Raw genomic sequence first — 13686 nt, 5'->3', positions numbered from 1 at the left:
ATGAAAGCACATATCCTAAACACACCACCACTGACCTTCATTCTCAGGAAACTGAACCCTGGAAAAAGCACTTGGAACACCTGGAGTCTGTCACTGCATAGAGATTGTGGTGGAACATAGCAGTATCTTTTAATGAAAAACTGTGCATATTTAAAATAATTTATAATAGAAGAGTACTAGGGGTCTAAAAGGATCTAGGTGTCTTAGTAGACCACATGCTTAACATGAGTCAACAGTGCAATGCAACAGCAAAAAAGCTAATGATTCTCTAGGCTGCATCAACAGAAGTCTAGTGTCCAGGTCAAGGGAAGTAAAAGTACCACTCTATTCTGCCTTGGTCAGACACCACTTGGAATACTGTGTCCAGTTCTGGGCACCACAATTTAAGAAGGATATGTTGACCTGCTAGAACATTGGTAGGCAAACTAAGGCCCGGGGGGGGGGGCGGATCTGGCCCAATCGCCTTCTAAATCTGGCCCATATATGGTCCGGGAATCAGTGTGTTTTTACATGAGTAGAATGTGTCCTTTTATTTAAAATGCACCTCTGGGTTATTTGTGAGGCATAGGAATTCGTTCTCCCCCCCAAAAAAAAATATAGTCTGGCCCCCCACAAGGTCTGAGGGACAGTGGACCGGCCCCCTGCTGAAAAAGTTTGCTGACCCCTGTGCTAGAATATGTGCAGAGGAGGGTAACCAAGATGATGAAGGGTCTGGAAACCAAGCCTTATGAGGAACGGTTGAGGGAGCTGGGTATGTTTAGCCTGGGTAAGAGGAGACTGAGAGGAGATATGGTAGCCATCTTCAAATATCTCAAGGGCTGCCACATGGAAGATGGAGAAAGCTTGTTTTCTTCTGCTCTGGGGGGCAGGATCCAAATTAATGGCTACAAGTTGCAAGAAATGAGATTCCGACTAAACATTAGAAAGAACTTTCTGACGGTAAGAGCTGTTCAACAGTGGAACGGACTGGCTTGGGAGGTGGTGAGATTCCTGCATTGCAGGGGGCTGGACTAGATAACCCTTGGGGTCTCTTCCAACTCTATAATTCTATGGTTCTATGACTCTTAGGGTAGATGTAGATCAGCATGTCAATCATGTTTTTATTGACAAGCTGTTCATTTGAAACCTTCATCACATGATGACTGAGAAAATTCCTCTGACCTCTGTCATTCCTTTCATTTCCAGTTTAAATAGACAGTAATGCTCTCAGAAATTGTAGAATGGAATTAGGTAGCAAGTGCCCCCTTCAAAAAACAAAAGATAATTGCCCCCTCCCAGCCCAAATATAGTTAGTGCTCAAATGCATACAGAAGCTTGATGCTCCATTGACTTGCACACCAAAAGGTTTTTTTGTCAATAAGCAATTGAAGGGTTAAAGTAAAATCATTAGACACATGAATATTGCGAACAGATATTATTCATTTCCTTTGGAAACTAAAGGGTGACAACAATAATTATCTGAGCATGCACAAAGGTGAAGGAATTTGGTTGCTTAGTCAGGCGAACCATGACTAAGGTGCAAGTAACTCATAATTAATCTTGGTTTGAATTATGAATTATTATTATTTTTAAAAAGGATCAAAATCATGGTTTGTTATAAGTTTGAGAATTACAATTTCTGTCCAGTGAATTCTATCTAGTGAAAGATAGAACTCAAAATAAGTCACTTTACAAGTTTTGTCAGGGTCACTAGTCTTGACATTCATGGTCAAAATACCCCTTGAGTCTTGGTAGCTGGACTACCTTTTTAATTACTTACTACATTTACAGTATGTGTTGTCTTTGTGTCAATGCACTCAAGGCACAGTTTAAAACAACGGCTTACAAGTAACTCAATACAATACAAAAAAGAACAGACAGTGAGGGAAGAGAAAAATAAGCCTGTGATGGTTTTAGGAGGGGAGGATCAGATGGTCCAATTGATGGGGGAGACCTCACTGTATCACTTCTCCCCTGATACAGCAAGAGTTGCTGATGGAGATGGTCTGGAATCCCACAAAACAGAGCCGATAATTTTTCACATTAAAAGACAGCAACCCTTTGCATACATCTGACTTAAACTAGAACTACTACTAGACCCTTCACAGCTGAAGAAAACAGAGAGCCCCTGAAGCCCCCAAATTAAGTGGTCCTTAAAGAAATAGTTTTTTGCAGCTTTATCCTATATCCCACATAGGGCCCAATATGTAAGATATCAAAGTAATATATAACTGTTACCTTAACTTATAAGAAAGCAAGCTGGAAGAGCTCTCAGAATGCTCATCTTCAAAAAATTCTTCTCTCCCTTCATATGTGAACTGGTTATAAGGCAAATAGAGTGGAGTAGACTTGGCGGATGGAGACTGTGATGCCTCAGTCTGGGATGTTGAAGGACCTGGCAGCTGACTGTCATGCATTTTCACATCATTGTGCTCTGACACTTTAGAGAGTATTCTATCAATGGTTTTAAAGTAAGGCCAATCAGGTGCAAGCGTTTCACTATCAGTCATACATTTTAATTTCCTGCAATGAAAGAAATAATCATGAAAACTCAGATAGTAATTTCATGCAGGTCAGGTTTAAAAAATTCTACTATAAAAATATGTGTGTATGATGGGAGGGATGTAAGTTGAGCTGTTAATATGTGCACATGATAATCTGTTCATTAATTGTGCACATTTCCTGGTCAGTATACATAATCTCCAAAAGGTCCTAAGGAATGTGCATATCTCAAATGCATTTGGCACATCATCCAACTGGGCTTGGAGAATGTGTGTATCTCAAGTGATTAATTGACTTCCAACTGAACTCCCATTCAAGCAAACCAAATACTTGTTTCCATTTCTGACTCCAAACTTTTGAAAGAGGCAACGGTTTCTAGAAATTGTCAGTTCTGCTGAAGAGGCCAGAAAAGAACATTTTGACAGAAAATGCTATTCAAGCACACAAGTGTTTGAAGAAAGGTCACTCCCATCATTTTACAACCTGGGCCTTAAGGTCCATGGGAGATAAACTGCTGTAATTCTATCAACAACTATGGTTAATAGCATGACAACATGGAGCAGGACCTCCCCGCTTTCTGGTTGTTAAATGAAAAAATACAATTGTCCTCCACATTAGAAGCTTTTTGGTATTATGAAACACCTTCAGATGTTTGGGGCCAGCTGAACTAATTAATTCTCTTTTTACTGTTACGCTGGTTGTTTTTTATGAGACGTACTGGTTTTATATTATGTTCCATAGTCTTTTAATATAATACTGTGTATTGTCCTGTGAACCTTCTGGTTGAAAGGTGGATTTTAAGAACAATAAATAAACAATTTAGCAGAAATTTTCTAAGGCAGCATGGTGGACTATCTCAAGTCCCCATGTCTTGATCAGTGGGCTGAAGTGTATTCATACGGGGTGGGCATTCCTCTTTATTTAATTGAGGAATTTAGAGCACACCCTTATTTTAAAAATAAATCTCAGAGCAGGTCACACTATAAACATCATAAACAATAAGACCAAACAGATCAACTTCTGTATAACACAATAACAAGATTAGCACATCCATAAGGAAAGGCTACCTAAGCAAAAGCCGGAGTGAATAGATGATGAGAAGAATCTTTATTTGCATCAGCCACTAGCTGTAGCAATAAAATAAAATGCACTGAAGACAGAGGTTAATGCTTAACTATACAAAATACGTTTTGGAGGTTTCCATCAATAATCAAGTAATAGATCTTATTCTAATTGCCCCTGCTAAATTTTTTTGCAGTTTTTGCTGTCACATGATCATCTTGATCTGCTAGAAAAAAGGACAGAGTAGCAAAGGTTGAGCGCCCAGGCATGGACAATAGTAGAGGGGTAAGAACCTCACTCCTCAAAACTTTATAAAGAGTGCAAGCCAGAAGCACATGAGCCACTGACTCAATACTGCCATCTCCACAGGGATATAACTGTTTTTCCAGCGGAATTTTTTGAAATCGACCCTCAAGTACACCTGAAGGCAGTATATTCAATCTTGCAAAAGTGAAAGCGCACCTGTATTTTGGAATGGTTAAATTTTGCAAATCGGGTTCCAAAGTGTCAAAATGACTAGGTGGAAAATAATCATACCATGGACAAAATTTCCTTATTGTGGCTAAATTATTCTGTCGCTCAATATAATATAAGCACTGTCTAATTACCGTATTTTTTGCTCTATAAGACTCACTTTTTCCCTCCTAAAAAGTAAGGGGAAATGTGTGTGCGTCTTATGAAGCGAATGCAGGCTGTGCAGCTATCCCAGAAGCCAGAACAGTAAGAGGGATCGCTGTGCAACGATCCCGCTTGCTGTTCTGGCTTCTGAGATTCAGAATATTTTTTTTCTTGTTTTCCTCCTCCAAAAACTAGGTGCGTCTTATGGTCTGGTGCGTCTTATAGAGCGAAAAATACAGTAAATTATTTGCTTTACAGAAGCCCAGTGTTAATAACTGTTGTGGTGATAAACCAGAAAAGTAAAGCTTTTGGTTGACAATTTTAGTCCAAGCGCTCTCATGGCAATCTTGCGAGACTAAGGGTTGTAGGCCAGTGGGGTTTAAATTTAAAGGTAAAGGTAAAGGGACCCCTGACCATTAGGTCCAGTCATGGCCGACTCTGGGGTTGCGGCGCTCATCTCGCTTTATTGGCCGAGGGAGCTGGCGTACAGCTTCTGGGTCATGTGGCCAGCAGGACTAAGCCACTTCTGGTACTATCAAGTAGTAGTACTGCTCTATTATCCGTGAGTCAGATCACACCTAGAGTTGTGTGCCTAGTTATGTGTGCCACAATTCAAGAAGGGTATTGACAAGCTGGAACATATGCTGAGGAGGCCGACCAAGATAATCAAGGGTCTGGAAACCAAGCCTTATGAAGAACGGTTGATAAGAGGAGACTGAAAAGAGATATGTTAGCCAGCTTCAGATATCTAAAGGGCTGTCACATGGAGGATGCAGCAAGCTTGTTTTCTCCTGCTCTGAAGAGTAGGTTCCATACGAATGGATTCAAGTTACAAGAAAGGAGATTCCAACCAAACATCAGGAAGAACTTTCAGGTAGTTTGACAGTTTGACAGTGGAACACACACCTTTGAGAGGTGGCGGACTCTCCTTCCTTGGAGGTGTTTAAGCAGAGGTTGCATGGTTTTTTTAGTTGCGATTCCTACATTGCATAGGATTGGACTACATGACCCCATGGTCCCTTCCAACTCTACAATTCTCTGATTCTAGGATATGTGACGAAGCCATCAAAAAACTAAAAAGACAAACAGTACTCTAAGGAATGGGTATCATTTTGCCTGGCAGACTGCTTCCCCCAGTACAGACCAAGCCCTTCTGATGAAATCCTAGTAGTCATCTAAGGACCAGTGGATTGTCCCTTGGTGACAGCAGATGAGCAGACCTCTTTGGTGGCAGCACTGGTCCTTAGGAATGACCTCCCTCAGGTGGGTTGAGAGGCAGACACAGCAACCAGCTTCAAGCACCTCTTAAAGTCATATATATTTGCACAAGTTTTCCTAGACACTGATTCCCAGGTTTTATTTTTTTGTTTATGTACTGCTCCATTTTACCTACATTATACAGCTCTGCTCTTTTTATTTAGCTTTTAAGAAGTCTTATTTGAATGCTGTTATTGTATTTTATTTAGCTTTTAAGAAGTCTTATTTGAATGCTGTTATTGTATTCTTATATGAACTTTATTATTTTTCTGGTTATACTTTATGTAAACTGCTCAGAAATTTCTTTTTATACTGAGCAGTATATGAAATGTATGATTAAATAACATTTCAATAACTACAAGTAACTTGAGTTCCCACACTCAGTTGTGAGTATTCAAGTCTTGAGTAACAAAGCAATGTTACATGCATGTGTGAACTCTAAGAATCCTTTGTGAATCCTAGGGTCCTAGGCTTTACACCTGCCATTTCATATATAGTTGATGCTTTTCAAAGTACCAAGTGCAAAAAATAAATAAATAAAATAAAGTATATACACATTCCAGTTTCTTTCCATTCAAAATATAGCATTCCTGTCTCTTGGATTCTCTTTTTATTATTATGGTATTTTGTTTGCTAATACTCTACTTGACCTGCTGAATGAAAACAAGATTAATCTCTTGAGGCTTGTAAAAAAGCTTTCAAAATAAATTATAAATAACATTGCTCATGTGCCAATTGGTGGCTAAAGGGGAGAGAGGAGCAAAAGTGCAGTACTTAAGTTGTGTCTCTGCTATGAATGAATTATTCAAATAGAACAGAAAACTGGTAAAATATTCAAATGCAACTTTCTGAAGCAATTTGAGTGAGTTCTCTCTCTCCAATTACGACATCAAAGAATCCACACTGAAAAGCATAGCAAGGATCTAGATAGTGAACTCCTGCACCCAGTGATGTTTTTGATGTTTAAAAAAATATAAATCACATTTTATGAAGTTTGGAAATTAGATGTATAAGGATGCTTTATACAGAGCTTTTGAAGGGGTGAAAAATGAGGTGCCAGTACAAAATGGCTGCCATGGGCAAGCAAAAAAAAGAGGTGACGATACTCCATTCCAGTGAGTTCCAACCCTAAAAAAAGGACCTCTTGAGAGGGATGACACATCTTTTCCTTTCCCACCTCCTGTGTTGTACAACCTATCGCTAGAGGGCTCAGATTTGGGGCTGGTTGTCAGTCTTGAACCTGAGCATTTTATTGCTCCATGGCAGGATAAAGGATTCTCGGAAGGTGGCGAAAGGGAAATAAATATGTCCTTTCTTCTTTCCTTCCTTCTCAATATCCTTGTAAATAGAGCAGAGAGTAGAAATGTGAAGAGTGGGGGACAACAAATAAGATTGGGGTCAAATGGTTCCTGGTCTTCTTTTTCCCTCTGATGGTTTTATTTCTTTTTCCCAGTGGAAAAAGTTGGAAAGTTGGAAATCTGGATGGATTTGTAATCTTATTTTATCTTTTAGAATAATAGATGAAAGTGTTTTTTTAAAAAAAAAGAACAAAATTGTTTTAGATACCTTTTACTTCTACAAAACGGGTTCTAATAACAAGGGTTTCTAGTAACATTGTAAAATAATATATAGTACTAGGTAATTTAAATACCCATATACTATAGACTACTCCTCCATAAACAACAACGTATATAATAAAATAAATAATAAATAATAAATAATAATATCTTTATTGTCATTGCCCCCTCTTGGGGCAATATGTCAGTTTCACATGTGATCACTCTATCCATTTTCTCAATTAACATGCAATTTCTTCCCCCAAAGTTCCAAACAAAATTCTTACTGAAAAAAGCACTGATGGGGTAATTAATAAGATATTATCTTTTTTTTTAACAATCCAAGTCATCACTCCAAGCAGCTAGAGAGCTGCTGCCTCTGTTTGCACTACACACATTCAAAATAGGGCCGCAAATTCCTCTGGAACAAAGAGATGCAAGGATGTTGCTGTCCCTCCCAGGGATAAAGTAAGGAAAAAACATGGCTGCCTCCATTTGCAGCCTCTAACAACTTACTTGTAAATGTATACATTTGTAAAATTTAATTAAAAGTAACCTCCAGACCACCTTGTCAAATCTGTTCAAGGGCAGATTCCGGAAGATAAATATGTTCCTATATACACATTAATCCAGAAGGTGTGGATCAGGTGGGGTGCAATGGAATGTGTACTGAGAAAATTCCTCAAGCTTCCTTAATGTGCTTGCTACTCCATCTCTAACCCTAGATATACCATATTTTTCCATGTATAAGACTAGGTTTTTTCCCTTAAAAATAATGTAAAAAATTAGGGGGCGTCTTATACATGGGGGCGTCTTAGACATGGAAAAATACAGTATTTGCTGCTGTGCTATACTAGGGCTTATATATAACCCCCCATTTACGCAGGGGTTGTGTTACTAGGCACCACATGTGTCAGTCGGACGTGCATAAGTCCGCCCCACCCCCTTGCCGTGCCAAAATGGTGTGCGCATCAGTGGTCGCACATGTGCCCATCGCATGCAAATGGGGATTTGCCTGTACAGTATACCATTTTTTGACCAAAAGGTCTCCAAAGCAGTGGAAAACATATCAACATGAAAGAAAAATGCCGTAAATAAATCAAAATAACACAAAATACCCATAAATCACACTGGATATGTGTTAGGAACTCCAGCAACCCCTGCAGCAAGAAACAAAAAAGCACCAATCCAGCCACCCCTCTCTCTCTAGCACACCTGGGGTGTCTCTCGTGCCTCTCACACAGGTTCCACTAACAGAAACCACTTCTGTTTCGTACTGCAGCCAACCAGCCAACAAAATACTCCTTAACTCCACATTACAATAACCAGAGCCTGGAGAGAAAAGAAACGCAAGCCCAGCAAGGAATAGTTGGGTGATGGGCAGGATCCACAAGAACAGGCTCACATGCTGGAGTGTGGAGCAACTCTTCTCCCTCTCCTAACATCTCCACCAGCTGATAATTAACATTCCATACAACTCAACAGGTTTCATTTTATTTTTTAAGTCGGCAAAACTCAAAAGGGGCATGGCACCCTCTGGGGTCATGCTGTCAAGGTTGCTCCACCGCATCATGTCAGCTGGCTGCTTTACAGCAGCCTTCCTCAACCTCAGCCCTCCAGATGCTTTGAGACTACAATTCCCAGCATCCCTGACCACTGGGTCCTGCTAGCTAGGGATCATGGGAGTTGTAGGCCAAAAACATCTGGAGGGCCGGGGTTGAGGAAGGCTGCTTTACAGCTGAGTAGGTCCAATCCTGAAGAGCGTCACAGCTGCCCAGAACACCCTCACTGCCTTGCCAAGGAGCTGGTCTTTGCCACAGGTGCTTCTGAACTAGGCAACCAAGGTTACTGGGTGGTGGAAGATAATTTGTAATTATTTTGCTTGAATAACTGAGCACTTATTTAATAAGTAGAGCAAAACAATGCCCTTTTCAATTACGGGGTCAGAGTGGCCACAATTGAAAACCTGATGATGATTCTTCCCCCCTCTCTCACAGTCCTCCTAAAACAAAACTTGAAATAACAGTGGATCCTCATTATTATTATTATTATTAATTATTAGAATTATATACCAAATCCTTCCCAGCCGCTCCGCAATTCATGCTACCTGTTCAAGAAGAGAGTCTGAGGGCGGGAGGTGGCAGCTCTGGTGTGGAACTCTACTCTCACTTTCTCTATTCACAATGCACCACAACAGAAAACCAAAGTGCACAGAATTCTTGCACATTTATATGTTGCACGTGGGCTTATTGCAGGATCTACAGCATATTTCTAATACCTAGTTTTCTCTGGTTTATCTATAAAAAAGTTGAACTATGTAAATCTTAAGCACTTAGCTCAAGTATTAATTGAGAGCATGGGATGACTCCTCACCCAAGCAAGGACCTTTCCTCGTGTGACGCTGCCTAACCAGTAAGAGGGAAGATTTATTGCCTGATACTCACCACTTGACTCCTCTTGCATCACTGCTTGGTTCTTCAATTATATGCATGCATCTGGTTGTAAAATTAAACGTTACAAATGCTAACAAGTGTTACAAATGTCCTGTTTATCACTTTTAAAAATTCCATGCATACTTGATAGTGCTTTTTGGCGATATTTGATTGTGAACATGGAAAAGAGGAAGCACTAAAAGTGGTATTTGCCATAAGTATCTCTCGGGAAGAGGCCCATCTAGATCACTCCATTTTGTAAACAGCAGGATGAATAATAATTGATATTTCCACCTTCTCTTGTGAACTAGAACAGTCTCAGCCACAGCTGAATGCAATAAGGCGGTGGGGGAAGAAACTGCAATTCCTCTAGTAATCTCTACTTCTGGACTATAACAGGCTTTGTAGAATCTTAGCTATTGGACTGAAGCAGAGCTCTTCAGAACATTTCAGCATTCTTGGAAATTAATTAAGGTATTGCTGTATGTGTCGAGATTACCATTCATATACAAGAGCCATAATATTTAAACTTGAATGTTCAGTCTGCAAATATTTTAGATGCCTTTGTTTTTAGCATAGTTTAAGTTTATGAGCAAAATAAATAGAGTGATTTAAACACACTATGATGTTCTCAATTCCAGTTATATTCTTGGTCCCATCCCAGTGGTTAAGGCACTGTGAGTATGTCATGGTCAGAGGGCAGCGTCAAAGCTCCCAGTATTTACTTTCAAAACATTTTAGTATATTTCTTTAAAATATGGATTATATGTTTGTGTGAGATAGTGTTTGTTGATATATTCTATGCATACACATTCATGTGTTGTGTGACAGAAAGACATGGAGCATGTTCACCTCTTTTTCCTTTATGCTTTGGGGGCCATCTCAATTTATGAACCAAGGGTGGGCCTTCAGACTAAAAACTTCAGCCCACGTTTTCTGGATTTCTCACTCTCTTGTCAGACTAAGGGCACAAACTATCTGTTTCAGAGTGTACCTCTGTAAATGATACTGGTGCCATCCTGCAAGGTGATATGTAAGTGAAAACATATCATTTTGAGAATATTCACCATTTCATGCAAAACACATATAATAACTTAAGAGGTCACCATCTTAAGATGATCTAGCCAAAAGTGAAAATGAAGACACAAATTTATAAATGCTAATAGGGAGTTGTAGATTGCACAGCATATGGTTTAAATATAAAAATGATGTTTTAACCTAACCCACACAGGCCCAAAAAGCCCCAAACAAGCAGACTTAACATGAATGCCTGTGACTTTTTTTAAATCACTATTTTTCTGCACTGAAAAGAGCTTAAATAAAGGAATCATGTATTTCAGATTGATGAATTATAGCTAACCTCCAACAGATCCATATTAGAGATTACATGTTGTCGCAAATTAGAACATAGCTAAAAGCAGATTTGGTAGTTCATGTCACATAGAAATAGGGAAATGCTTTTCAACACCATGCAAATATTTTTCTGTCCCTAGGCTGCAAATATTTCATTTTCCTAAGCCAACTTCCTCTCCTGATGGGCTCTAACTACTTCATTATCTCATTTCAGATACCTCAGTTTCCTCCCCCAGCTGGAACAGTGTTTACAGTGTGCACTGATTTCTGTCTGCAAATGTAATTGTTCCTTTGCTAATGCTAGCTACAATTATAGCAACGTGTGTCACTCAGTGGTGAGGCATGCAGTTATTTTAGTCCTCCGGAGGGTAACTTCCTCAGTCTGCGATGGCAAAATTTAGAGATTTTTTAACAATAATTATTTTATTTAAATTGTATTTAGTTTTTACATTTGAAAAGACCAGCTCAAAATTGATCTAAGCTGTGCCAGTTTAAAGTGCAAGTGAAAGCTAAAATAAAAACATAAACAACAATATTTCATACTATCTTTTGCATCCCCTTGTTTCATAAAAACAGTAATTAACAAAAACCACAACCAAAGTTATGCTACCATTTGAAAGCAGTAAGGAGAAAAATAAGGAATGATAACATGGTGCTGTTAAGAGTGATTTTTAAGAGCCCTATGAACAACCTTTAATCTTTCATCTGTGGTTTCTCTTTACAAGATATTTTCAGAAAGGCAAAGAGCCTGATTAATATCTAGAAATCACTCAAATAAAAGGAATTAACTGAAGCTTACCTGTACTGGAATGTCATGTTTGTAATTTTTATCTTTATTTCTTCTCCATGTCGAATTTCTCCAGTCATTTCAAAGAGTTTGTTAGCCATTTTCTCATAAACTTTGGCATTCCTTTTAGTTTGTTTCAATTCATCAAAAAATTCTTCCCAAACCAGCATTAAGCCCCTCATCTCTGCATCAGTCCAGTTCCTGGCCCTCCTGTGCTTCTCAGTCTGAGAAGAAACAATATAACTGGGAATTTCTGCAGCAGCCATTCCTGATTGACCTAAAAGGGTTTTAAAAGAGAACACTTAATATAGATTTCAGTTTTTAGTTTAGGATTTTGCAGTGCAAGGCATGCATATGAAGCTACAGGATTTGAATGACAACAGAACACATGAAACCTCTTTGCAACAGCTTGAAGCTTGAGTGCACAAAATGGGGCCTACATCTGACAGGCAGGAATTTAGTTAAAAGCTTTTAAACAGAGAAACGTCATTTTGATGTCACGTTTCCATAGCAACAGAGCAACTGCATAAGCTACAACAACAAAAACCTTTTAACTGAAAGCCAAAGAATCAGGACAAAGTTGACAGGCCATCAATATTAAAGCTTTTAAACACTTTAGGTTTAACAAAAACAACAACAACAAAAGATCTATGCAGCCTTTGAGAAGCTACTTTTAAGTTTTTACTTGTTTTTAGATTTTTCCCCCTTACCTTTTAGGCAATCTGCTGCAAGCAGGGGGTCATGGCTGCTTGAATGAGCTTTTAAGTTGTGCCTTGACAGATTCACTAGGATGAGGGAAAGACATGTACACAAAAAAGACCCCTTTACAACAATTGTGTCTAAAAAGTCTCACACCTTTGTGGAAGCACAGTTAGCATCTGAAGTATATAACAGCAGCACTGAAAACAGTTAAGCAGCTAAAATGGTGCCAGATTCCTATTTCAGGAACATGCACACAGATTTGTGTTTACATATGTGTGTGCAAGGGAGAGAGAGCCAGAGGCCAATTTGGGCTCCAAGATGCTTGTCTGCTGCTAAGCAAACCCATCCAGCAGCTCTGTCAGCATGAATTTGCCTTTTGTAGGTTCAAATTACCACATATGTATTTGCAATCCGAACAATTTCAATGCTGTTTGGAGTCTTTTATTCAGCCGTGTGCTGCAGCCTCAGGACTGCAGCGGAGGCATTTTAAATCTGCCTTATGGTGAGCCCATAAAGATTATTTACTGTGCAAAAGCAACTGGCAATGGGGAGAACGGCATGAGGATTAAAAACTCTAAATAAATTGCTGTTTTTATGTTGTAGTTTTCTTCATATAGGAGGCTAGATCTTGCTCCCTGTTACATTAGCAACGCAGCATCTCATTTCCCAAAGCACCATTCCAGAGTCTGCGCTGTGGCAAACATGATGGACTCAGCTCTGGCTTTAAGGTCCAGGCACTTTATCCAGTGAAGCAATGCTGACGGCTAATGCACAGCGCATTAATTCTCTGTATTAGAAAGGAAACTACTGTTCACATTTTAAAAGATAGCAGTGGGAAGAAAAAAATGTGTGTGTGTTCATTTTTAAGACAGCAATACAGACCTCGGTGCTGGGCGTTTCCTAGAGATTAATGGCAAGCAGAAAATAATGTACTCCATAGGCTGTTAATCCCCAGGAAAGGTTCTCACGTGCTTTAGTCCACACTTAAGTATCCTATACACTAATTACATGCTCAATCTGAACAAGCTGAAAAGCACAGGATCCTGAAGGAAGGGGAGGTCGCAAAATGCCTTTTTCAAGGCACAGACCTCCTGTCCTGTTGTATTCCTTGTTAATGGCTTTTCCCCCTTCACTGCAGTGCTTTAATGTAAGGAAGTCAGAATTAGGATTCCCTAGAGAAAAAGGTTTAAATGCTGTTCGAATAAAGAACACAATGAACTTTATTGATGAGTCGCAGGTTCCTATAGAAGAATCTGGCACTCAAAAGGCACCCTTGGAGCAGCTACTGTCAGTGGTCCTGTGCAGAATAACCCTTTCAAGGCTGGCAAAGAGCACCGTATGCTGGCTGGTGTGTGTGTGTGTGTGTGTGTGCATATCATGGAGACCCAGTTGGGAGGCGTCATGTGACCAGGTGACAGATGGCAGCCAAGAGGAGGAT

The 13686-nt window shown here is 39.5% G+C and overlaps 1 protein-coding gene across 6 annotated transcripts in view; it reads right to left on the bottom strand.

The window, feature by feature from the left end:
• Positions 1–13686, bottom strand: part of MSANTD1 (Myb/SANT DNA binding domain containing 1) — a 31208-nt gene that overhangs the window by 1324 nt on the left and 16198 nt on the right. For 2 of the 6 annotated variants that reach the window (XM_053403384.1, XM_053403380.1), the window contains 3 exons: positions 11559–11823; positions 9419–9469; positions 2218–2502 (listed from right to left, as the gene is read on the bottom strand). In XM_053403384.1, the coding sequence (XP_053259359.1) occupies positions 2218–2502; positions 9419–9469; positions 11559–11812 (590 nt within the window). In that variant the 5' untranslated portion in view covers positions 11813–11823. Of the gene's footprint in view, positions 1–2217; positions 2503–9418; positions 9470–11558; positions 11824–11941; positions 12031–12256; positions 12523–13130; positions 13250–13686 lie in introns of those variants that run through there. The other 4 variants (XM_053403383.1, XM_053403382.1, XM_053403381.1 and 1 more) reach the window with 4 other exon arrangements.

This window comes from Podarcis raffonei, chromosome 9 (genome assembly GCF_027172205.1).
Source record: "Podarcis raffonei isolate rPodRaf1 chromosome 9, rPodRaf1.pri, whole genome shotgun sequence".
In the NCBI taxonomy this organism is placed as follows: Eukaryota; Metazoa; Chordata; class Lepidosauria; order Squamata; family Lacertidae; genus Podarcis; species Podarcis raffonei.
Note: the sequence above shows the minus strand (reverse complement) of the source record. Positions and strands in the feature narration are given on the sequence as shown.